This window comes from Triticum urartu, chromosome 7, assembly GCF_003073215.2.
Source record: "Triticum urartu cultivar G1812 chromosome 7, Tu2.1, whole genome shotgun sequence".
Lineage (NCBI taxonomy): Eukaryota > Viridiplantae > Streptophyta > Magnoliopsida > Poales > Poaceae > Triticum > Triticum urartu.
Genome location: NC_053028.1, coordinates 481,910,026 through 481,937,486, shown reverse-complemented (window position 1 = coordinate 481,937,486; position 27,461 = coordinate 481,910,026). Strand labels below are relative to the sequence as shown.

The 27,461-nt window shown below is 44.8% G+C and overlaps 1 protein-coding gene across 1 annotated transcript; it reads left to right on the top strand.

The window, feature by feature from the left end:
* The first annotated feature begins 22,876 nt into the window (after nt 1-22,876).
* LOC125521506 lies at nt 22,877-26,374 on the top strand. The gene is made up of 5 exons (XM_048686562.1): nt 22,877-23,385; nt 23,463-23,567; nt 23,670-23,726; nt 24,668-24,780; nt 26,093-26,374. The coding sequence occupies exons 1-5, from the start codon at nt 23,181-23,183 to the stop codon at nt 26,174-26,176; spliced, it is 564 nt and encodes a 187-aa protein (XP_048542519.1). The 5' UTR covers nt 22,877-23,180; the 3' UTR covers nt 26,177-26,374.
* The last annotated feature ends 1,087 nt before the right edge of the window (nt 26,375-27,461 follow it).

The window sequence follows — 27,461 nt, the reverse complement described above, 5'->3', positions numbered from 1 at the left end:
TCCCTCCCTTATATGCATATCACTTGTAGCCCCCAAGTATTAAGAAGGGAGCGTAGTAACCGCTTAAGACTTGCTTCAATATAAATGTGACAACCTTGAAGAAATCCAAGTTGTTCATCTCAGTCACTAGCCAAAACTGAATATTCCACATATGTAGCCCCCAAGCGCCGGGTTGTCATGCTTGCAGCAACCTCGGACTTGTAATTGCCTTATGCTCATAAAAACTTCAACCAGTGTAGCCCCCAAGGGCCGGGTCATTATGACATAATGAGAAGGGACTTTGTAGATAGGATTATGTAGACTTAAACAGCAACGTGTAGCCCCCAAAGACCGGCTTAGTAAGATAATACTGAGCCGGAACTTTATATATATACTTCATTGAAAATAACTTCATATGACGTAACCCCCACCATGGGGCTCGAACCCATGACCACAAGGTTAAGAGCTTTGTACTCTACCAACTGAGCAATAAACCTTTCAATATAATGGATTAAAGCTTGCGCACCTTAAATTTTTGACAGGAGCAATTGGTAGCCCCCAAGGGCCGGCTCATTATGATGTGATGAGTCGGGTCTTCAATAAGGCCAGTAAAAAGGACTTTGCATTAGCCCCCAAGTGTCATGGTGCATGCTGGCAGTGACATGGGACTTGCATATTTGATGTAATCTCAACTTGAATAATGTAGCCCCCAAGTGCCGGGTCGTAAGCCTGCAGCAACTCAGGACTATTACTTCCATTGTAGAATAAATTATATCCATTGATAAAATAATAGCCATCGTGCTGAAGCGACTTTGAAAACCTTAATCCTAATACTGGTTATTGATAACCATAAAAAATCCAGCCATGTTGGCTATTCAAGAGTTGAATAATATAATCCGGTATGAAAACCTCAATCATTCAATATCATCATGAAAATCCAGCCAAGTTGGGGTATTATCATATACTGGTGACTTAGAGTCTGCCATCCTGGCGGGTTGCAAAGACTCGAAGATGCTTCAAATATGAGGCATAAATAGGGAAGCTTGGCCCGATTTGTAAAACCAAATGGCAAAAAAGAGATGAGAGAATAAGAAATCAAAAAATCCGAGGCTATTGTAGGCCGCCAAGCCAAAGTGTCTTCTTCGATGAAACTAGCCCGAGCCACTGGAAGGTACGTGCTTTCTGTGAGCCGGCACTCACAGTACCCAATCGGCATTTGAACCCAGATAAGTTCAGGTCTTATTTAAAGATAGACTTATCAGGAGTACGCGGGGTCAGAGTAGCAGCATGCATCACGGGCCGATTTATCCAAGTTTCATGGAAGGCGGCTTATGAAGCCTGGATCTATCCTAACTATCTGTAAGCCGTGCTCTTACATGACAAAACCGGCATTTTAACCTTAACAAGCTCAGATCTTGGTCGAATACGCCGTAAGATTGATCGGTAAGAGTTCGGCTGGTCAATCAAGATTACCTTATGGAGTTGGAGCAGCTGGTTACAGATAGGATGACCCGGAAAGGTTATGTTCTCTTTGGTCGAATACATCTATGTTTGAATAAACCTGGTCAAGAGGGTAGTAACACTATGTTCTCTTTGGTCGAATACGCCTATGTTTGAACAGGAAGCCCCCAAGTGACATACTGACAAGGGTGGCATTGAGCCGATCAAGAGGGATATTCACAGCTATGCTTCAAATATGAGCAGGAAGCCCCCAAGTGACCAAGATAAGCCCATAAGGCAGGATACCCATGTTTGAACCGTGCATCATAGTAGCAAGTTCTCTTTGGCAACATTTAAATTTTTCTGAGAACTCAAACTTTGCGAGAGATAAATTCATCTTGAGCCGGAATTTTAAAGCGGATATTGAGAACTTCAGTGCTTTGTGGGAGACAGATTTCCCGTGAGCCGGATTTTGAACCGAAATCCTTCTTTTTAAGTCGGAAATTTTCTGATGGCCTTTTAAATTTTCACCAATAGGGCAGTAGCCTTCGAGGCCGGGTTATTTTTCCTCCAATGACCCAGAGTTCTTGAATTCACTGAAAACCGGCAACATTTGCTGAGTCATGTCATCATAGCCCCAGAGTCTTAACACGACTCGAGGAGTTGGCTTGAGATTCTTCATACTTGACTGTGATATAAACCGACATATAACTGAACAACGGACGCTGTAATATGCTGAAGCTGGAAGCAAGGTGGCAAGCTGATAATCTTCGCAACATTTATTGTATACTCCTGTACGAGTCATTCAATAAACTCCGTGACAAGATGGTCACATTTGCAGTACACAATTTTTCCTGCATCAAAAACATTGCAAGCCAAAGTAATTGCTCTTTTTAAAGAAAGTAATATGTAATATAAAAATATACTGGATGAATTTCACCTAATATGTTAGGCTGGAAATTATCCACCGCGGAGTTGATGATCACTATGGTGAAGTTGAAATCAATCACGAGCGAGTCGGCCGCAGAAGCAGACAAATGAGTCAACCGTAGGGTTGTAAGCCGGTGCGGACGAGCAAGTCGTCCTCCGCGTTATAAGCTGGCGCAGACGCGTGAACCGACTATGAGGGCAGACGGACAAGTTGTCCGTGGCGTTGCAAGGCGGCGCGGACGGGCGAGTCGGCTGACACGTTGATGTAAACTGGACCGCGACACGCATGTCTGTGAGACCGCACGGCACAGCCGAATGAGCATCTGCAGTACAACACCACCCCTGTTCCTTTTAATAGTCGTCCAGACACGGCTCCACGTGACCTCTCCTCCTTTGTCCCTTTATTTTTCTTTGTCTTCATGTGATGAAGAAACAACGGTAGCTTTTGATCTCCTCGTATAAGTAATGCATGTTGCTCAACGTCCTCCACACCACATGGATGCAGACCAGAAGATTAGGCCGACGTTGTCCCTCACCATCGCAGGAGTCTTTTGGATTTTTTAAAAATTAAACTGGGGTACGTGAACACATGGGAAGTATCAGCAGCGCGTCCTCATAATGGTTGTACGTAGACATTGGGGTGATTTGGCAACTTGGAAAACGGAGTTGGTGACTTGGAGAGACGGCCACTTTGCTTGGTTGTGGAGGTTGACGACTTGACAGCAGTCGGCTCTAGTGAACTTGGAGGCGACGCGGAGGTGATGATGAAGCGACTTAAAAACCAGTGGAGACGACTCAACATGGCATGTTGGCATGCCAATGACAAAATGGTCCAGGCACGGCGACGATTTATTCAAGGCCAGCGCAGCTCACGGGAAAAGGCAGACCATCGCGGTGACTTAGAGCATGGCCGAGCGTGAGCGAGCATGGCTGCGACGGCTTAAGACCGCGACCGCACATGATAGAAGCGGAGGGCGGGTTACTGCGGCGGCCTTGGTGCGGAGGTAAAGTGGTGTTTCGTGGCAGAGCCCACTTAGAACAAGACGAGTTTTGCATCGGAGGTTCGAAAGCGACACCGGTGAGGTGAAGCGACGCGACGAGGCCGTGGAGGCTCGGCAGCTGCACCACGGCAATGGAGGTAGTGCCACGGGGACGGTGACCTAACGGCTGCAGGGGCAGAGGTGCTTTTGAAAGCAGCCGACAGCTCAAGCAAGGTGGCGAAGATGGCAACTCTGAGGCGGCGAGACGTCAGTGGCGGCTCACCACGGTGGTCAACAGGGTGGGTCAACGGAGCTAGTCAATAGAGGAGTCCGAGCCCGTGGAAAATCCGCTTCCGGGCCGTGACCTTTTTTTAACGCAGCTGAACATGATAGCTTAGATCGGTTTCCTCTGCTCTGTATATCCACTTCTCGCTAGTGATAATATGCCTTGGAGGACGCATCATGTAACAAAGGTTGGACCAATACTCTATACTGGTACAAATACTTGCGCCTTCCCATGTCATAGTAGATAATGGAGTAATAGTTGATGACTTGATTTTAGTCTTCCTGAAAGGAATCCATTACCGGTCAAATCTGGAGTTGTGGTGGAAGAAAACAAATAGCTGCCTTGGGACTTGAATCTGCACATTGCAGCAGCAACTCTCGGATTCATCTCCGACTTGCAATTATGTCTTTTTTGTCTGATCTCAATTTTTTTGGTCTTGGCTTTTGGTGTTGGCGCCTTGCACCAAGATCGATCTGGATTAGATTTCTTAATTGCACAGGGAAAAATGCATGTTGGTCTCGGCGATGCGCGGTAGCTGTAGTTGAAATTTATCTCCTCTCGGATCCGACTTTCAAAGGCGGCGGCTCACGGCGCAGCCCTAAATTTTGTTTAACCTTTAAACCTCATCGATCATAAATCTGGTCCGACGAACTTGAAGCTGACACAGCTCCTTCCAAACCGGCTCTTCTTCATCCGAAAATTGTGAACTCTCGATCCCTAGGAGAAATCCCTTCAAGAACTCAACATCATCATGCACAAGTCCCATGGTGGGCGACAACTGTCATGGAATTGTCACGGCAGATGTCCTTAGTGTCAGGACTTAGTCGCGAGGCCAACACATCTATGTGGTAGCTTGAGAGGGGTTGAGTGGGATGAGAGACACGAAGTTTTACCCAGGTTCGGCCCCTCATGGTGGAGGTAAAATCCTACATCCTACTTCACTCATATTGATGATGATGATCACGATTATAAGGGTGCTCTATCATGAGAGCTATTGAGTTTTCTGTCTAAACCTAACTTGTAAAAACCTGTCCTCTTGGGGTGTCCTGCCCCTCCTTATATATGTTGAAGGGGCGTCTTACATGGCTAGTCCTATTAGGATTAGGATTACTCTATTACAAGTGGAGTCCTAGTCTTGCTTCCTTTATAGGAGAATATTCCTTATGCCTTTCATCTTAAGCCGGCCCACCATAACACGAGCGGCCTTCCATAAACCACCTGTTGGGCCACCAGGACTTGTCGCACCTCTGACCCGCTGGCCGAGTCATTAGTGAGTGCAGAGATCCGGGCGGGTCACTTAGTGAGTCGCCAAGTCAGGGCGGGTCACCAGTGAGTCGCCAAGTTAGGGCGGGTTACCAGTGAGTCGCCAAGTCCGGCTGGGTCATACCGCGGGGTATATCCCCGACAACTTCACTCTGAAATTCTTTGAACTTTTCAAATGTTTCAGACTTATGTTTCATTAAGTAGATATACCGATATCTGCTCAAATCATCTGTGAAGGTCAGAAAATAACGTTACCGCCGCAAGCCTCAACACTCATCGGACCACATATATCACTATGTATTATTTCCAATAAGTTAGTGCCTCGCTCCATTGTTTTGGAGAACAGAGTCTTAGTCATCTTGCACATGAGGCATGGTTCACAAGTATGAAGTGATTCATAATCAAGTGATTCCAAAATCCCATCAGCATGGAGTTTCTTCATGCGCTTTACACCAATATGACCTAAACGACAGTGCCACAAATAAGTTGCACTATCATTATTAACTTTGGATCTTTTGGCTTGAATATTATGTATATGTGTATCACTACGATCAATATTCAACAAAAATAGACCACTCATCAAGGGTGCATGACCATAAAAGATATTACTCATATAAATAGAACAACCATTATTCTCCGATTTAAATGAATAACCATCTCGCATCAAACAAGATCCAGATATAATGTTCATGCTCAACGCTGGCACCAAATAACAATTATTCAGGTCTAGAACTAATCCCGAAGGTAGATGTAGAGGTAGCGTGCCGACGGCGATCGCATCGACCTTGGAACCATTTCCGACGCACATCGTCACCTCGTCCTTAACGAATCTTCATTTAATCCATAGCCCCTGTTTTGAGTTGCAAATATGAGCAACAGAACCAATATCAAATACCGAGATGCTACTACGAGCATTAGTAAGGTACACATCAATAACATGTATATCAAATATACCTTTCACTTTGCCACCCTTCTTATCCAGTCCCTTTACAGTAGAAGCACTTAGTTTTAGGCTTAGGTCCAGACTTGGGCTTCTTCCCTTGAGAAGCAACTTGCTTGCTATTCTTCTTGAAGTTCCCCTTCTTCCCTTTGCCCTTTTTCTTGAAACTAGTGGTCTTGTTAACCATCAACACTTGACGCTCCTTCTTGATTTCTACCTCCGCAGCCTTTAGCATTGCGAAGAGCTCGGGAATTGTCTTTTCCATCCCATGCATATTATAGTTCATCCCGAAGCCTTTATAGCTTGGTGGCACTGATTGAAGAACTCTGTCAATGACACTATCATCAGGAAGATTAACTCCTACCTAGGTCAAGTGGTTATGGTACCCAGACATTCTGAGTATGTGTTCACTGACAGAACTACTCTCCTCCATTCTACAGCTGTGTAACTTGTTGGAGACTTCATATCTCTCAACTTGGGCATTTGCTTCAAATATTAACTTCAACTCCTGGAACATCTCATATGCTCCATGACGCTCAAAACGTCTTTGAAGTCCCGATTCTAACCGTAAAGCATGGCACACTAAACTATCAAGTAGTCATCAGCTTTGCTCTGCCAGACGTTCATAACGTCCGGAGTTGCTCCTGCAGCGGGTCTTGCACCTAGCGGTGCTTCCAGGATGTAATTCTTCTATGCAGCAATGAGGATAATCATCAAGTTACGGCCCCAGTCCGTGTAGTTGCTACCATCATCTTTCAACTTATCTTTCTCTAGGAACGCATTAAAATTCAAGGGAACGGTAGCACAGGCCATTAATCTACAACAACATAGATATGCAAAAACTGTCAGGACAAAGTTCATGATAAATTAAAGTTCGATTAATCATATTACTTAAGAACTCCTACTTAGATAGACATCCCTCTAGGCATCTAAATGATCACGTGATCCATATCAACTAAACCATGTCCGATCATCACGTGAGATGGAGTAGTTTTCAATGGTGAACATCTCTATGTTGATCATATCTACTATATGGTTCACGTTCGACCTTTCGGTCTCAGTGTTCCGAGGCCATATCTGCATATGCTAGGCTCGTCAAGTTTAACTTGAGTGTTCTGCACGTGCAAAACTGGCTTGCACCCATTGTATGTGAACATAGGGTTTATCACACCTGATCATCACATGGTGTCTCGGCACGACGAACTATAGCAATGTGCATACTCAGGGAGAACATTTATACATTGAAATTTAGTGAGGGATCATCTTATAATGCTACCTCCGTACTAAGCAAAATAAGATGCATAAAAGATAAACATCACATGCAATCAAAATATGTGACATGATACGGCCATCATCATCTTGTGCCTTTGGTTCTCCATCTCCAAAGCATCGTCATGATCTCCATCGTCACCAGCTTGACACCTTGATATCCATCGTAGCATCGTTGTCGTCTCACCAACTATTGCTTCTACGACTATCGCTACCGCTTAGTGATAAAGTAAAGCAATTACATGGCGATTGCATTTCATACAATAAAGCGACAACCATAAGGCTCCTGCCAGTTGCTGATAACTTTTACAAAACATGATCATCTCATACAACAATTTATATCTCATCACGTCTTGACCATATCACATCATAACATGCCCTGCAAAATCAAGTTAGATGTCCTCTACTTTGTTGTTTCAAGTTTTACGTGGCTGCTACGATCTTCTAGCAGGAACTGTTCTTACCTACGCATCAAAACTACAACGATTTCCCATCAAGTTTGTTGTTTTAACCTTCAACAAGGACCGGTTGTAGTCAAATTCGAATCAACTAAAGTTGGAGAAACATACACCCGCCAGCCACCTATGTGCAAAGCACATCGGTAGAACCGGTCTCATGAACATGGTCATGTAATGTTGGTTCAGGCCGCTTCATCCAATAATACTGCCGAATCAAAATAATACGTTGGTGGTAAGCAATATGACTATTATCAACCACAACTCTTTGTGTTCTACTCGTGCATATCATCTACGCATAGGCCTGGCTCGGATGCCACTGTTGGGGAATGTAGCATGCAATTTCAAAAAAATTCCTACGATCATGCAAGATCTATTTAGGAGATGCATAGCAACGAGAGGGAGAAAGAGTGTCCACGTACCCTCGTAGACAGAAAGCGGAAGCGTTAGATTAACGCGGTTGATGTAGTCGAACGTATTCACGATCCAACCGATCTTAGTACCGAATGTACGGAACCTCTGTGTTTAGCACACGTTCAGCTCGATGACGTCCCTCGAACTCTTGATCCAGCAGAGGGTCGAGGGAGAGTTCCGTCAGCACAATGGTGTGGTGATGGTGATGGTGATGTGATCCGCACAGGGCTTCTCCTAAGCACTACGATGCTACGACTGGAGGAGTACCACACACGGCTAAGATAACTATTGGTGTGCCTTTGGGGTGCATGAGGGAGTCCTGGATAAGGGTGTCCTCGGGCGTCCGGGCTATGTGACATGGGCCGGACTGATGGGCCGTGAAGATACAAGATAGAAGACCTTCCCCCGTATCCGGATGGGACTCTCCGTTGCATGGACAACAAGCTTGGCAGCCAGACGTGTAGTTTCCTTTCTCTATAAACCAACTCTGTACAACCCTAGCCCCCTCCAGTATCTATATAAAATGGAGGGTTTAGTCCGTAGAGGCAATCACAAATCATACAGGCTAGACATCTAGGGTTTAGCCATTATGATCTCAAGGTAGATCAACTCTTGTAACCCCTATACTCATCAAAGTCAATCAAGCAGGAAGTAGGGTATTACCTCCATCAAGAGGGCCCAACCCTGGGTAAACATCGTGTCCCCCGCTTCCTATTACCTTCGATCCTTAGATGCACAGTTCGGGGGACCTTACCCGAGATCTGCCAGTTTTGACACCGACATTGGTGCTTTCATTGAGAGTTCCTCTGTGTCGACAATAGAAGGATCAATGGCTCGCCTTGTCATCAATGACAAAATCACCTCCGGAAGGGCCCTAGATCCTGGGCAGATCCTCTAGCTCGGCAGTTTTACCATGGGTGCCTGGCTGACAGTTAAGCCAAAGGCGGTCCCCCAAATTGCCAAAAATCATCTCCGCATCGGCCTCGAACACTCCGACAAGATGGATCCGGTAGATATTTCATCTTTGAATGAACTGCTAGATCGCATCGCCGCCCTGTGGGTCGCAACAGACTATGATCGGATTGGGCTTAAACCCGATCAGAGGGAAATTAGGTCCCCACCTATCACCCATCTGATGGCGGTTGTAGAGGAACAAGATGAGGATGCCTCTCCCCCTATGCTGAGAACAAGCTATGTTCGAATTTCTGAGCCTTGCGAGACGGATACCCATCTTCGAGAAGAGACCTCCTGTCCTCCGAACATAGAACCAGGCATTGAGCCTCAGAACCCCCAGGACACTCCGGATCCCAGGCTAGTAACCTCAGAAATTCTTCAACCTCCGGATTCTGCAGTGGGCCGGGGTTCGGATTTCAGCCCGCCCACCCACCACAAGCAATACTCCCCAAGAAATTCCTGTCCTCCGGACATATGTGACGTAATGTACGCATGGCAGCAACCTCACGAAACAGTCCATCACTTTTGGGCCAGATTCCTCCTTGTTAAAAACAAGATCAAAGATTTCTACGACGACGACGCGGTTTCAGTATTCTGCCGCAACTGTACGGATGAGGGGATCCTCAATGCCCTCAACCGATGCCGCATACTACACTTTGCAGAATTAGCGCATATAGTACAAAAATATTGCGCAATGGAAAGCGCCTGGAAAGCCCAGATAGCCCGGTGGGAACCACCCACCTTTAAGCCACCCACCGGACGGGCAAAAAGGATGCACCCTCGTGGGGCACCCGGTCATCATCCCGTGGACAAGAAAATCAAGCCCTTAAATGGACACATAACTTTCCTTGATGAATGGCTTGACAAGCCCTGTCAGATACACCCGACGCCAAATTCTGAACCAACGCACAACCTTCGGGCATGTTGGGTACTCCGGCAGGTGGCTAAGAGCGGTGAGACTATCCTCACCAATACAACCTCAGAGAAATACTCTCCAGAGGACGACGATCTCAACGTCTTCACGGTCTTCGAAACCTTTTCTTCAAATAATCAGCGTAAAAGGGTACTCCGCGACCTCGCCGAAATCAACCAAATAGCCGCAGTAAATCCTTGGAACGATACATCGATAACTTTCACCGCCAATGACGAACCAAGGGCTCGATCAGTCCGCGCACCAGCCGCTTTGGTCTTAAACCCAATCATCAATGGCTTTCTGCTTACTAAAGTGCTCATGGACGGCGGCAGCGGACTGAACCTCATCTATAAAGACACGCTCGATAAAATGCAAATAGACAAGAGCCGTATCGAGCAAAGCAGTACAACCTTTCGAGGCATTATCCCCAGTCGAGAAGCGCGATGCTCGGGGAAAATCAAGCTTGATGCAGTATTCGGCACGCCGGAGAACTACAGGTCCGAAGAGTTAATCTTCCACGTGGCACCTTTCAACAGCGGATAGCACGCCCTGTTGGGGCGAGATGCATTCACACGCTTTCAAGCTATACCCCATTACGGGTACATGAAGCTCAAAATGCCCGGGGCCAATGGAGTTATCACTATCACCAGTGATTCGGACATAGCACTCCACGCCGAAAACAAAACCGCATCGTTGGCCCTCGACACATTATCTGAGGCCCTTGTTGCCGAGGATCTCACCGCTCTACGCTCCACAGTGGATAGAGACAATGTAATCCTCGATAAAAGTCCTAAGTCCACTTCTTTCAAGCTAGTAGACAACATAGTCAAATTCCAAGTCCACCTAATGGATCCTAATAAAACAGCAGCCATTGGAGCACAGCTGGATCCGATGGTCGACGCCGCTCTAAGAGCTTTCCTGCGCGAGAATTGGGACATGTTTGCCTGACATCCTTCGGATATGCCAGGAATCCCATGCAGACCGGCCGAGCACAACCTCAACATAATAAAGGGGTTGAAGCTAGTCAAGCAAATGCTGCAGCAACTTTCCGAACCCAAGCGACAAGCTATGAGGGAGGAGCTAGCCAAACTACTTGAAGCCGGGTTCATTAGAGAGATCAAACACCCGGATTGGTTAGCAAACCTGGTCATGGTGCCAAAGGACAAATCCTGGCGCCTTTGTGTCGATTTCAAAGACCTCAAGAAAGCCTGCCCTAAGGACCACTTCCCATTGCCCCGCATTGACCAAATCATCGATGCAACTATAGGACACGATTCACTGTGTTTCCTCAACGCATACTCTAGATACCATCAGATTAAGATGAAGAAATCCGACCAGGCCGCAACGGCATTCATTACGCCGTATGGGCCTTTTCTGCTTCAACACTATGCCTTTCGGACTCAAAAAAGCCAGCGCCACTTATCAATGCATGATTCAAACATGCCTGGAAAAACAAATTGGCAAGACGGTGGAGGCATATGTGGACGGCGTAATCATCAAGACTAAGTATATCGAATCGTTGGTGGACGATCTGCGGCTCACATTCGACAACCTCTGGACATATAATATCCGACTCAATCCGGAAAATGTGTCATCGGAGTCCCATCCAGAAAACTGCTCGGGTTCATCGTGTCCAACAGAGGAATTGAAGCGAACCTGCAAAAATCCGGGCCCTGTCACAATTGGCAATGCCAACAGACTTAAAACAAGTCCAAAAGCTAGCGAGGTGTGTAGCAACATTGAGCCGTTTCATATCCAGACTAGTTGAAAAGGCATTGCCACTTTATCACATGCTCCGACGCACCGACCACTTTGAATGGACGGATGCGGCAACAGCTGGATTGGAAGAAATAAAAACCTTGTTAGCAAACAACCCAATCCTTGCCGCACCAAACATCGGCGAGCCTATGTTGCTCTACATATCCGCAACTCACCAGGTGGTGAGCGTTGTGCTCTTCGTCGAACGGGAGGAAGAGGGACACAAATTCCCACTTCAAAAACCAACGTACTATGTGTCAGCGGTCCTTACACCATGCAAATCCTGATACTCGCACTATGAAAAGATAGCCTATGCGGTTTTCATGGCATCTCAGAAGCTGCGACACTACTTTGAGGAGTGCTTGATCACGGTGGCTTCCGAAGTTCCACTCAACGACATCATAAACAACCAAGAGGCCTCCGACCGCATTGCCAAATGGGCTATCGAACTCTTGCAATTTGAAATAACATAGAAGCCACGCCGAGCTATTAAATCTCAGGTCTTGGCTGACTTCATCACTGAATGGACAAAAGCTGAACTCCCTAAAGAGTACAACACATACTCTAACTAGGTGATGTACTTTGATGGCTCTAAAATGTTAGCCGGATTGGGGGCCGGTGTCATACTGACATCCCCTACAGGGGACACAGTCTGTTATGTATTACAAATCATGTATACGGACTCCAATAACGCGACAGAATATGAAGCATTACTGCATGGGCTTAGGATGGCCATTTCTATGGGAATACAATGCCTTGAGGGGAGAGGGGATTCAAACCTCGCGACATCTCAAATTATCGGAGAATTCGATGCAAAAGATCCGAAGATGGTGGCCTACTGCAATGCCGTACTCAAAATATCAGCTCGATTTGAAGGGCTTGAATTCCACCATGTGGCCTGAGAGAGCAATCACGCAATGGACATCCTTGCTCGAATGGGCGCTAAACGTGACCCCGTCCCACCTAACACCTTCATGGAAAGGCTTTTCAAGCCATCCGTGGTATGGCAGGACGAGAGCGGAAATACCAGTCCAGCGCCGACCACACCCCCGGATGCCGAAGATGACTCGGATATCACCGGGGACTCGGGCATCGAGCCAACACCTTCCGCCCATGTAATCATGGAGGTAATCACTCCATGGACCAAACCTTTCCTAGCCTACTTTAATAGGCAGGAGCTTCCTGATGACTAGAACGAGGCCCGTCACATAGTTCGACGCTCCAAAGCCTACAAAATTCATGAAGGAGAACTCTACAAGAAAAGCACTACTGGAGTTCTTCAAAGATGTATCTCCGAAGAGGAGGGGCGGCAGCTCTTGGCCGAAATACATGCTGGCCTCGGTGGCCATCACGCTGCAGTTCGGTCCCTCGTAAGCAAGGCCTTCCGTATAGGTTGCTTTTGGTCCAAGTCCCGAGCAGATGCACAGGCCCTTGTGCAGCATTGTGTCAGGTGCTAGCTCTTTGCCAATCAAAGCCATATGCCACCCACAGCCCTAAGAACAATCCCTATTACCTGGCCTTTCGCGGTCTGGGGGCTAGACATGGTCGGACCCCTTAAAGGGGGAAGCCATAAGAAGAAATATTTACCGGTTATGGTGGATAAATTCACTACGTGGATAGAGGCTAAACCAGTAAAAACGGCTGAAGCCAGGCCAGTGATAGATTTTATCTCCGGCGTTGTACACCATTATGGTGTCCTACATAGCGTTATCACGGATAATGGCTCTAATTTCACAGCCGATGCGGTGAAAAATTGGTGTGCTAATCTAGGTATTAAACTCGATTACGCCTCCGTGTATCACCCCCAAACAAACGGTCAAGTTGAACGGGCCAATGGCCTAATAATGAGCGGCATCAAACCCAGACTAGTGCGATCCCTAAAGGAGTCAGATAAGCACTGGGTCGAGGAGCTCGGCTCCATACTCTAGGGGCTGCGGACCACACCCAATCGCACCATCAGATACACACCATTATTCATGGTGTACGACGCAGAGGCTGTCTTGCCCTGCGATATTATCCATGATTCACCTCGAGTGCGCATGTATGAGGAGAGAGAGAGGCCAAGCTCGATCGGCAGGACGACTTAGATGGCCTGGAGGAGGAGTGCGATGTCGCAAAGGCTCGTTCCGCATTCTACCAACAACAAGCTCGAAGATACCAAAGCAGACAAGTGCGAGCAAAGACTTATAATGTCGGTGAACTCGTTCTATGCCTACCCGAGAAGAAAAAGGACAAGCTCAAGCCCAAATGGGAGGGTCCCTTCATTATAGATGAAGTTCTTACCGGAGGAGCCTATCGCCATCACAATGCATCGGATAATCGCTTAGAGCTGAACCCATGGAACGTTGCTAGGCTCCGAAGATTCTACGCCTAAGTCCGGACACATACCTTTGTTCGTTCCCTTTTTCCCCCCTTTTCAGTTTTTTCCTTTTTTATTTTTGTTTTACACGATTTCTAGCGTGTGTTCAGGTAAGCCACACACTTGATGGGTATACATCCTTAAATGTACATCCCCCACCATAACTGGGGGCTTCTCTCAATAGAAGCTTATTATTATTTTGAGCATAAAGCTCATCACATATATGTGTTGTTTTCTCATATGTGTCATGTCCTCGCCATTATATGCACCTCTATGACTTAAGTTTTTGCCAAGCTGGGTTGCCTGGATCCTGTGCTTATGCCCTATGTTCCCGCTTGTTCGGCTAGGGCATAAAGGGAGCACCTCTGCGATTGTTACAACCAGGTCATCTGGACATGTACCTCAGACGGGTGAAGTCGAAAGCTAGCATTCTTAAGGGAATAATTGGTCGGCGAACAAACAACGAACTACCTTCGTTGCAATATAAACTATCAGAATACAAAGACTCATGTTATTCTTTCGCATCACGGCTTAGGCATGCATACATAATGCATGCTGACCCATGGAGAGGAACCCTTAACAGAACTATTCTCTTTGGAAGATGTTTCTTACATTAAAAAGTAATATAACATAACTCCCCGAATATAGTTTGTCTATTCAAGCACTATGGCCGGATTGCCTAGTTTCCGAACATACTTGGTGTTTCCCACAAGTATAGTTTTCGGAAACACTCCAACCCTTGGGTTTCGGAGGTCAAAGCGGAAGGTCTGCCATGACAATCTTTTACAATTCGGTCGGACATAAGTTGATGATAAAGTGTCTTGTTACATGAAATCACACGCCTACTCTTTATCTATGCCATCTATCAGGCTGTCTAGTTTACATTCCTGTTGTGAGAATTTGGCGGCTATCTTTACTTGGTAGTACACCAGGCTAACCGGAATTTCTTGTCTGTCAAGTCCGGTATATCGTGTTTTCACCATGGCCCCGGCTTCTCGTGCACCTTCTCGACATGCTGCTGCCTTCCATAGCTCAAAACGAAGACGAGCTCCCTTGAATATATTCGCGAGCTCCCCCATCATTCCTGGAGGAGAATCGGATGGCCGTAAATCCTTAGCCATGTTCCTCATTGCTTTCCGAGCTCGCTCGTGCACTTTGGATGGCTCTTGCAGCAAGTCGCCTTGAAATCCGGACACATCTCGCTCGGGCCGCCCAGTTAACAAACCTACAGGACCAAATCTCATAAAACTTTCCATCAGGGGATCTTATGAAAGTTAGGTTCAAGGACATACTAAATATGCCGCCTTTCAGCTTTCTGTTCTCCTTCAAGGCATCCGACAGTTGGGCTCTTACGTCCTTTAGCTCTCCGACTTGCTTGATGTTGGCATCGTGTAGTTTGTTCTTCTCATTAATGGTCCGTGTTAATACACGTTGACTGGCGGCTTCTTGCCCTTCGGCACGTTGTTTGTCCGCCTGAGCAGCCTTTAGCCTCTCCTCCAGCTGATCTGCTGATTCTGCTGCTGTAAACAAAACAATGAATATTCAAAAATCATTGTTAGGACAGAACCATATTTTCCGGACACTGTTGTGCTTACCATCCGGTGCCTTCTTGGATTTCTTCAAATTTTCCAGTTCGGTGGTGACAACAGTTAGCTTGGTCCGACATTCTTCAAGCTCCTTGGACATCGTGTTATTTTTTGCCGTGAGTACCTGATAATATAAACGACCCTTAAATCAGTTGGGATAATTGCTTCAAGTCTCGGGGACTACTGGCACATGATTATTGAATCTATACATAGTTCTTACCTGCATATCCTTTGAAAGCTGGTGAGTGGCTCCGACAAGTCCATCCCGAGCAGCTTGGATATATGCATCGCAGAACTAAGGGCATTGAATGCCTCTTCGGTGAAACTTGGGTCGCGCATGGCCTCTTTTCCGCCGCCGATGATTCATTGCGCTCTCCACTTAGGAATTGGTGACATATACATTATATGAATCCTCATGGAAATGGAAATCTGGCATTTTACCCGTATCAACCCTAGTCCTTATGGCAGGGTCAGGGGCCGGATTGGTCGATGCATGGCCGGCGAGGTCCCCGGATATAGTCCGGCGTATGCTCTTCCTAAGGAATGGTTGTCGGTGTCAAAACCAGCGGATCTCGGGTAGGGGGGTCCCGAACTGTGCGTCTAAGGTTGATGGTAACAGGAGACAGGGGACATGGAGTTTTACCCAGGTTCGGGCCCTCTTGATGGAGGTAACACCCTACATCCCGCTTGATTGATATTGATGGATATGAGTATTACAAGAGTTGACCTACCACGAGATCGTAATGGCTAAACCCTAGAAGTCTAGCCTGTATGACTACGGTATTGAGTATCCCCTATCCGGACTAAGTCCTTCGGTTTATATAGACACCGGGGGGTCTAGGGTTACATAGAGTCGGTTACATAATATGGAATCTTCATAGTTGTTTGCCCAGCTTGCCTTCCACACCAAGGAGAGTCCCATCCGAACACGGGCACCGTCTTCGGTCTTCATATCTTCACAGCCCATCAGTTCGGCCCATAAACAGGTCGGACGCTCGAGGACCCCTTAGTCCAGGACTCCCTTAGTAGCCCCTGAACCTGGCTTCAATGACAAGGTATCTGGCGCGTAGTGTTGTCTTCGGCATTGCAAGGCGGGTTCCTCCTTCCGAACCCTCGAATAGTCTTCGGACGAAACGAACGTGTTCGGATCTACAACGCACAACTGTAGAGGGTACAACACTTCCATGAATCCGATCTCCTGGCAACTTTAATAATGTGATGTCACGCCCTCCCGGCCTTTATTTCGAACCGTTTCCTGTCCCGCCATTCCACGTGTTGGGGGCGTGGTTTTTACTGGCACGTCTTGTCGAAGCAGGGATCGTGTCCCCTTATTGCGGGATTTTCATCAATACGGACGTGGGTAACCAAACCATCATGTGGGAAAGATTCCTTAGGAATAGGCTGGTTCTTAGGCTTTAGGAGGAGGCGTCCAATACCGGAGACCTTTATAAAGAACCAAGGGCCGTCTTTTTATGCCAAACTTCTCCTCAGCCTTCCTAACCCCGAGTTCCGCCACCCAAGGTTCGACTCCATTCCTTTCAGCCTTCCCATCATGTCCAGGTCGATGGGTGGCTTCCTCTGTTACAGAGGAGGATATTACAAAACTTCGGGCAGCCAGATATCTGACTGCAGAGATCCACCACCGGCTTCCTGCTCAAGGACAAGTTATTCCGACCCCCAGATCTGGCGAGAGCACCACAAAAAAATACACTTCCGTGATGATACGTGTTTGTCACAGTAGGTCGCTTTTTTTGTCATGCATGTACATCCATGACAAATTTATGACAGAATCAAGATAGTCATACCTGTGCTGTCGTAGAAGTGTTCCATGACATTACCAAAATTATCATCATGGAAGTGTCCACTTCCATGACAATAAATCGCGCATCACAGAAGTGCTTTCGTCAAGGGTGACCGACACATGGCATCCACCGTAACGGAATGCCGTTAAGCTATCGGGTCGGGTTTTGGATCCGATTACCCGTTAACACCCCCGACCACTGGGGATTTTCCACGTGTAAAATCATCATTGGCTAGAGGAAACACGTGTCGGCTCATCGACGGGACAGATGTGATCCACTCACTAGACAGAAGGCGCCTATGATACGTCGACACGTGGCACGGCCCAACAAGTTTAAATGAGCCGGCCCAACTAAAGGCCCACAAGATTTTGCGGACCATAATGGGCCGGCCCAGCTAAAGGCCCACGAGATTTTGCGGACCATAATGGGTTGGCCCAGCTAAAGACCCACAAGATTTCGCGGGCCATAATGGGCCGACCTAGGTAAAGGCCCACAAGATTTTTGTGTGCCACAATAGGCCGGCCCAGGTAAAGGCCCACAAAATTCTTGCGGATCATAATGGGCCGGCCCAGCTAAAGGCCCACGAGATTTCACCGACATTAATGGGTCAGCCCAGCTGTAGGCCCACAAGATTTTGAGGACCCTAGTAGGTCGGCCCATTAACTGGCTGCCATGTTTTGGGCCAAATGCCGGCCCATATTTGATACGGTCTTTTAATGGCCTGCCAAGCTCGGGGCCTAATCGTGGCCCATATGAGATCCGGCCCGCTAAAAGCCTACCATGTTCTGGGCCAAATTACGGCCCAGATCAGGTCCGGCCCTTTAAGTGGTTTTGGGCCTAATTATGGCCCATATCAGATTCGGCCCATCAACTAGACACTATGCTTTTGGGCCCACTTGCTAAAGGCCCACTTAGTAATTCAGCCTGATATTAGTTTTGGCCTGTTAAGGGCCCGTTTAACATTTCAGCCCTATATTAATTTCAGCCTGTTAAAAGCCCATCATATAGTTGGGCCTAACTACTGCTCGGTTTGCATCCAGCCTGCTCGCAGCCGATAACTGATTGGGCCAAACAAGGACCGAGACAATTTTTGGGCATGTTAAAAGCCCGTGATTTGATTCGCACAATCATGGGCCGGGGTTCATTTCGGGCTGCTGCCGGCCCGTGAGCTGATCGGCACGTTTCAGGCCCAACCTACATCGTGATTGCATGACGGCCCGATTATGTACCGTAATTTTACGATTTGGCCGGTTTACTGCGAAGACAGGATATATATATAGTAAAATAACTGCAGCAACGTGAATAAGAAAAAACCTACACTATACAATAAATAAATTACGGCATATTACATCCATTGGGCATCAAAGTTTGCCACTATGATAATAAAGCACAAGCAGACAACAGATTACATACACTAGGCATCAAAGATCACCACCAGTGCAAATAAACACGCCGACAAAATAATATACAAAACCGACAACACTTCAATAGAGTTCAAGAAAGGTTGGCCCTGCTGGGGAGCTGCAGCGCAAGCAGCTAAGCAAGATGATGAGACTGCGCTTGTTCAACACTTATATCTTCCTCACTGTGAAAGATAAACAAGCAGACAGATGACAGGTTTTGCACTAAAAGTATCAGTGCTGACCATTCATCACATTTCTTACTGACGAATAAAGTGACACAGTTTAAATTTGCAGTAACACAGTATGGTATTGTTCAGGTCAAGTTCTGGAAGGAAATGACATTGTGAAGGAGTTGGCAGCTTCATGACACAACTGGATTACAGATCAAGAACTCATAAGTATCAATGGTTAGTGTGCTGTCAATTTATACCATTTTAGATTGGCAAATAAAGAGATGGTTTAAATAATAGTAGAATGATATGACATTCACTACAAGAAATATGTTAACTTATGACCTTCTGTCAGTGACCCTCCAAGAATTGGTCATAAATTTATGACCATTTTAGACCAATTGGTCAAAAGCTGTCTGGGGGGCTCCAAACCCTAAACCATTACGACCATTTTGGTCAGAAAGGTCATAATTTCCTTACACGAAATGGTCATAAAGCAAACAGCGCTAGTCCGCTACCTTATTTCTAGTTGTTAACGACCAATATAGATGGTCATAGCCTTGTAAATTGTGGTGGGTTGCGATGACTAGGCGCCATCTGATCAGTTTTGCCTATGTGTCATGTCCATGTGGCAGTTTTTGCCCTAGGTTGTGAAGCAACCTATATTTGTGTCATTCCCAAAATTCCCAAAAAAATCTCATAAATTCTTTGGGTCATATCTTCGTCAAATATGTAAAAACCTTCCTTTCCTAGTTCAAAAATATTCATTTTCCTATTCTGTTCAGAACAAAAGTTTGTGAAGGAAGTACCACTTTGGCATGTCCAAATGGTATCCATTTTCTACAGTGCTTTCCTGCGCCCAAATAACCATCCCCCACCAAATGCCAACTCAATCCATTCATTATTGTGAGCCCAGCTTCAATATTCGTATTTATGTCCAATGTGGTACTTTGTAAAGCAAGTACCACCTAGGCTCCTCCTTTTGAGGTGAAAATTTGTGAAGACGGTCTTCTTAGTAACTGATCATCCTCAGACAAAACTCACGCCCATTAGCCATGTGCATTTCCCGTACCGCAAATCAAACACTTGGCTGCTTATTCATGTTTGAGCATCGATCGGTCTCCTCGTGAGAATCTTATGTTGTGATTTTCTTCCTAGCACCTACCTGGGGAGTGACCAACCCACTAGACATGCCTAGGCTGCCCAGAACACATGGCAACGCCACGGGCACGTGGTGACCACACGGCGGGCATGCGAGCTTATGCGCTCTAGAGTTGGGGCCCTTGGCCACCGTCCAAACCTCGATGTCTCGCCATCAAACCATGTATTTCTGATTAAATAGATACCTATTTACCTAGAAATGATTTTTGGAAAAAATAAAGAGCAAACTATGAGGCAGCTTCAGTTCAAATTTGACCCGCTTCCAACAGAATCAACGGGAATTTGTCTTTTTCACCAGAGGTGGATCAAAATTTTTGACACCCAACCATTTTGTCAATTGTGCATTAAATATGGCCTAGTATTTTATAAAATTGATTAGGTCCAATTTTGCAACAAATATATGGGTTGTCCTTCACAAAAAAAACTCATTTCAGGCACTCAGAAAATTGAAAATGGTTTTTTCGTCCAAAGAAAATGAAAACTTCCTTAGGCAACATTGTTTGCCATTCCAATATGCACCCTTGTGCATAATATGAGATCATTTGAACAAACTATGCCATGAATGTGGCCATAAGATTGATCATTTGGCTTGAAAGCCATGAATCTTCACACTTGATAGCTCATTTCTGTGAACACTTTTTTAAAATAATTACCGTATTACAAGTTTATTATTTTTCCTGGAAACTTGGTCACATATAATGACACAATGCGAAGGTTTTCCAATTTTTTGATTTTTTTGAATTTTTTATGCCCGTTTCAAAATGCGGTCAAAACGGCGGGCTTGACCGTTCCTGGCTAGTGGTTGAATCTTGGAAAACTTTTGATGTTTCTCTGATTAAATAGATACTTACGTACCTAGAAATGATTTTTGGAAAAAATAAATAGCAAACTATGAGGCAGCTGCAGTTCAAATTTGACCCGCTTCCAACTGAATCGGCGGGAATTTGTCTTTTTCACCAGAGGTGGATCAAAACTTTTGACACCCAACCATTTTGTCAATTGTGCATTAAATATGTCCTAATATTTTATAAAAATGATTTGGTACAATTTTGCAACAAATATATGGTAGGTCCTTCACAAAAAAACCTCATTTCGGGTACTCGGAAAATGGAAAATGAATTTTTCGTGCAAAGAAAATGAAAACTCCCTTTGGCAACATTGTTTGGAATTCCAAGATGCACCCTTGTGCACAATATGAGATCATTTGAACAAACTATGCCATGAATGTGACCATGAGATTGAGCGTTTGGGTTGAAATCCATGAATCTTCACACATGATAGCTCATTTATGAGAACACTTTTCTAAAATAATTACCGTATTACAAGTTTATTATTTTCCCTGGAAACTTGGTCACATATAATGACACAATGCGAAGGTTTCCCAATTTTTTGATTTTTTTTGAATTTTTTATGCCCGTTTCAAAATGCGGTCAAAACGGCGGGAATGACCGTTCCTAGCTGGTGGTTGAATCTTGGAAATTTTTTGGTGTTTCTCTGATTAAATAGATACTTATGTACCTAGAAATGATTTTTTGAAAAAATAAAGAGCAAACTATGAGGCAGCTGCAGTTCATATTTGTCCCGCTTCCTACTGAATCGGCACAAATTTGTCTTTTTCACCAGAGGTGGATAAAAACTTTTGGCACCCAACCATTTTGTCAATTATGCATTAAACATGGCCTAGTATTTTAGAAAATTGATTTGGTCCAATTTTGCAATAATTATTTGGGAGGTCCTTCACAAAAAAACCTCCCTTTGGGCACTCGAAAAATGGAAAATAGTTTTTTCATCCAAAGAAAATGAAAACTTCCTTAGGCAACATTGTTTGCGATTCCAATATGCACCCTTGTGCACAATATGAGATCATTTGAACAAACTATGCCATGAATGTGGCCATAAGATTGATCATTTGACTTGAAAGCCATTGATCTCCACACGTGATAGCTTGTTTCTGAGAACACTTTTTTAAAATAATTGCCGTATTAGAAGTTTGTTATTTTTCCTAGGAACTTGGCCACATATAATGACACAATGCGAAGGTTTTCCAATTTTTCAATTTTTTTGAATTTTTTATGCTCGTTTCAAAATGTGATCAAAATGACGGGCTTGACCGTTCCTAGCTAGTGGTTGAATCTTGGAAAACTTTTGATGTTTCTCTGATTAAATAGATACTTTTGTACCTAGAAATAAATTTTGGAAAAAAATAAATAGCAAACTATGAGGCAGCCACAGTTCAAATTTGCCCCGCTTCCACCTAAAACGGCGGAAATTTGTCTTTTTCACCAGAGGTGGATCAAAACTTTTAACACCTAACCATTTGGTCAATTGTTCATTAAATATGGCCTAGTATTTTAGAAAATTGATTTGGTAAAATTTTACAAAAAATATTTGGTAGGTTCTTCACAAAAAAACTTATTTTGAGCACTCAAAAAATGGAAAATTGTTTTTTCATGCAAAAGAAATAAAAACTCCCTTTGTCAATGTTGTTTGCCAATTTAAGATGTAAACTTGTGCAAAATATGGCATCATTTGAACAAATTTTTGATAGGTCTTTTTCAAAAATAACTCATTTTGAGCATTGAAAAATGAAATGAAAAATTTGTATGTAATCAATCATGACCAATTTATATGGTCAAAAAATCTGCAACTTGTTTAGTGCGTTCTGATTGGTTCATAGGCATATCACGCGGATCATGCCTCAACCACCGTTGGATGCTTCTGGATCCAACGACAGCCCTCACCTCCTCACCCTCTCACCCAAACCTAACTTCCCCGATCCACTCCTCTCCCCCGATCCACTCTCCCCCTATCGCCCCACAGCCGCCCCCAACCCCACCCCCACCGCCACCGTCGACGACCCTCACCGTAGACAAGGTCGAGGCTGACCCAAGATCGAGCCCATGCCCAGATTCACGAGTGGAGCCCCGCAAAGCTGCCCGCAAACTACTCCTCTTCCCCACCCCGATTCCTCTCCAATCTCCGCCGCCGCCGCCGATCCCCACCCCCACCGGCGACCTCGTCTCCCCGTCTCCGGCCCCATCCCCACCTCCGGCCGACCTCCCTCCTCATCTCGTCCATCCACCCATGGAAACCCCCTTTTCCACGAATCCACCCACCCATGCTCACCTATGGATGGATAGATGGGGCGCACCAGTTCCGGCGACGGCGATGCCGGATCCGCACCCACCTGCGTGATGGAGGGCGGCCGCATCGGGATCCACCGCCTGCTCTCGGTCTGGTGCGGCACACCGGACCACACCGGAGATTGCTACTGCGGTGGTCGTCGACGACGGTGCATCTCCGGCGGGACCTAGATGCCCAAGGTATGTACGCCGTCCTTGCCAAGTCTTCCATCTCCTCTCATGTACGGCGGGACCTAGACTGATTACATTCATCTTGGGCATGCATACGTGGTTGGTGACCTCGCATGCCGCCATTGCCGGAGGCTGGCTGGCTGGATGGACGGGCGTCCGCGGTGCCGGTGTTTTGCAGCCTTACATCTCAGGTGTGGTTTCTTCCTGCTGTCGTCCGGTACTCGTCCCTTGCTGTTCTAAATTTTCGTGAGGCTTGTGTTTGACATCTCTTGTCGGTGCTGTTTCCATCGCAGGGAAGACGCTTGCTAAAATGTGTGCATGCCAAGATTCCTGCAGTTCCAGACTGATTGGTGAGATTACATTCATACTGAAGTGTTACGCAAATGTTATTTGCTATGCTAACTGAACATACAAAGCCACTTCCAAGTAAATAAAATCGTTTTGCTATGGTTCCTACTGCCTTCAGAATTTGGAAACATGTCCTACACAGGATAGCCATTTGGGATCTCTAGGGACACCGCAATCGAGGAATCGACCCGTGCAACCGTTCCCTCGGCTCCGTCGTAGATAGCTAGTCGTACTCTACAGTACCAAAATTTTGCTGATAGGCACAAGGTTGTGTAGCAACCATCAAGATCAAGTGTCTCATTAATTTGTCGATGGGTGCAAGGTTGTATAAACCATCGACATCAAGCATCTCATTAATTTGTCGCTCGGTACAAGGTTGCGCATACTTATCAGGAACCATCAACATCAAAGTATCTAATGAGGATACAATTTAAGCCTGGCGATAGCATGACCCATTGTGATGTTTTGTCCCCTACTGCTTGTACCATTTGTTCAGTATGTATATGCGTCCACATATTCCAGGCTGCTATAGAACCACTGCTTATCCTTTATTCTCTTCTCTAGGCTCAGGTTCCACGAAAATACTCCTCTGTAATCGGCATGTAACATCATAAACTTGTCTTTTCCACATGGCTGCCAGCTATGTCATGTTTATCAGTAAAGATGTGTCTGGTTATTTGTATGTTAGTAGATAACCAGACTGATTGGTGATACTAAAATGTGTGCATCCTCTCGTTTGTTGTTACGCAAGAAGATGATGATGGAAGAGACATTACTTACATTCGTACTGAAGTGTTATAGTATGCATGTTTTGCTTAGTTGAAAAATCTGAGATATCGTATTGAATAGCATGCGAATGATGTTCACTCTGTTATGCTTCTAAAGCATCTGAATGATGTTCATTGCTGTTTAAATGATGTTCATCTGCTATGGTTTGCTTCAGCTGGTGCGGATGGGAGGTGGATGCCCGCACGGATCCGACGTCTCCAACCTCGGCATCCACAAGGAGGAGCGGCGACAATTACATACCCAACCATGGGGCAACAGCAATTCATGGTTGAGCCTCCCTCTACCTCTCCCACATTCCCTGATTTTGCTGCTGCTCTAAATTCACTATCACTTGATTGAATCTAGTGCTACTGTTGTAAGTCCCTAGTCCCTAGTGCTACTATTCTAAATTCACTTGCATGTTTGACTAAATTCACTTGGCATTGCACTGCTTGCCAAATTGAGTTGCCTTCTTGCTGCCACCAAAAGTCAGTACTCCCTAGTGTTGAACCAGTATTTACATGCTTGCAAATATTGGTCTGAATCTGCGATGCTCCCTAAAGTTGACTAAATCTCATGGAGTAGATTTCATTTTACCAATTGGTCTGAATCTATTTATACTCTTTACTGAATCGGCGGAAATTTCATTTTATATGCTTTACCAATTGGTCTGAATCTATGTATACGCTTTTCTAACAGTTTTGGGCAGCGAGCTTCTAACTGAAAAACGAGTTCGTTATGCTCATAATTTCAAGTTGACCTCTACATATGAGTTGCAAAGCATGTTCTAAGGTTTCCGTAGAGTACTTATTTGCTTCGTTTGGATGTACGGTTTGAGAGCAGCCGTCTATTTTAGTTTGCTGTCCAAAAATATAGTATAGTTTTTCTGTGTAAACATAGTTAGCACCTCTGTTTTTGAAGTAGTTTTCCTTACTTACCTTAGTTTTTGAAGTAGTTCCTTACCTCTGTTAAACTGAATTTGGTTCAGTTAAAAAACTGCACTAACTGACAGGTTTGGACAGCGAGCTTCTAACTAAAAAACGAGTTCGTTATGCTCATAATTTCAAGTTGGCCTCTACATATGAGTTGTAAAGCATGTTCTAAGGTTTCGTAGAGTACTTATTTGCTTTGTTTGGATGTACGGTTTGAGAGCAGCCGTCTATTTAGTTTGCTGTCCAGAAATATAGTATAGTTTTTAAAAGCAACCAATTCATGATAAGACTTGGTGAGGCTGATGCACATAGCTACTTTCAGTACCTTGTTAACAGTGTTGAGGACAAGCTAAATCCTGTATCAGGGTCCTGTTCTTGTAAACATTATGTAAAGCTAAAATTCTTCCGTGTCTTGCTCTTTTGCTGGTGCCACTATACATGTTAGATTTCTAGATGTACTTGTTTCTATCTCAAATTACTTGGGTGTCATTCATATGTACATAAGATAATTGTATTGCAAAAAGAACTTCTATATAAATTCTGTTGGCTAACTTTCCATCTCAAATTAATTGTTTCCATCTCATGTACTTTTAGTTTTTATTTTAGAAGTATTCGTGTAATATTTATTATATCAGTGACATACTTTTTGTTCTCTTTTGAATGCCCAGATGTTTTGCATCAGCCTGTCATTGCTAAGGAAGAAGCAGTACTTGAAGAAGCAGACTACATGTTTTCTTGTTGTGAAGCACTAGATAGTTCTATTTATTCTTTTCCTGTTCTAGAGTATTTCTAGGTTGCTTGGATCTGTATAAAGTACGGATGTGATGGAAATTTGTAGAATGTGAGTTTTGAGATATTTCTGTAATATTCAGCTAATTGGTGGTGATTCATATTGTTATTCAAACTGGTTTGAAAATGTTCGTTAAATGGGCTGGAGTTGGACCTTAAAAGGCCAAGGATCAAATTATATTGGAAAAATATTTTGGGTAAAAAATGAAACGAAAATAAATGAATGTGGAAAGGCCAAGGCCCAGGAAAGAAAAAGCCTGAAAAACATTGGGCTGGACTCATTTGGTTAAACATAATTTGGCAGAAAAAAAAGATAAAAAGGCTGAAATGTAGGGCTTGGCCCATGTGGCTGACTAAAATTAATAGGAAAAAAAATATAAAAAGGCCGAATTGTTGGGCTAGGCCCATGTAGAAAATCGAATTGGACCGGGCTAAATCTTGTGCCACGTCAAATTGCCATGCTGGATGCCTACGTGGCCTGGGGAGGTTGCTAGTGACCAAAACGCCACAGTAGACGTATTTTGGTCGTAAACGTCTTCGACCATTCCAGAAGAAAGGTCGCTATAGTCAGTTTACGACCACCAGCTTTTGACCTTCTGTTTTTGGTCACAAAAAGGTCGCAAATGGAAATTTGTGACCTTTCAGTGACCAATAGTGGTGGTCACAAGTTGACATATTTCTTGTAGTGATTTTTCATAGTTAAGACATTGCAGAATATGACATTGTGCTGTAGTGGGTAGGTTCACCACACCACTGGATTACAGATGAAGAATAGAAGCATACATGCAGTGCAAAAGAAGATCACTTGCTCTGTATAGTTTAATTTACATGGTATGAAGAAGGAACTTGGTTGTACAACTGAAAACTTAAATTGAGAAAGGATGAACTTTTGTTTATGAACTACATATAATAAACTTTAAAAAAGCAATTTGATGCAAACACCAAAAATAAATAGCTGTTGCTGTCATGCCTAACCAAATATATACAACAAAGTTTGAAGGCTTGAGATGGACAAACTTACATTATTGGTGAAGACAGGCTCTATAAAGGCCTTGTCCATGCTGATGGGGTTGCAATTCAAGAAGTTTACCACAGAATCTTCTTCAAAAGCATTGCCTTTATTCTACATTTTGTTAAGAGTAAATATAGATGTGATAATATACAAAAAATGGAGAATATTTAAGATAAGATGAAGAGTTATGCTACATAACCAAGTAGCTATAAATGTAAGTGCAGCGATACATGCAA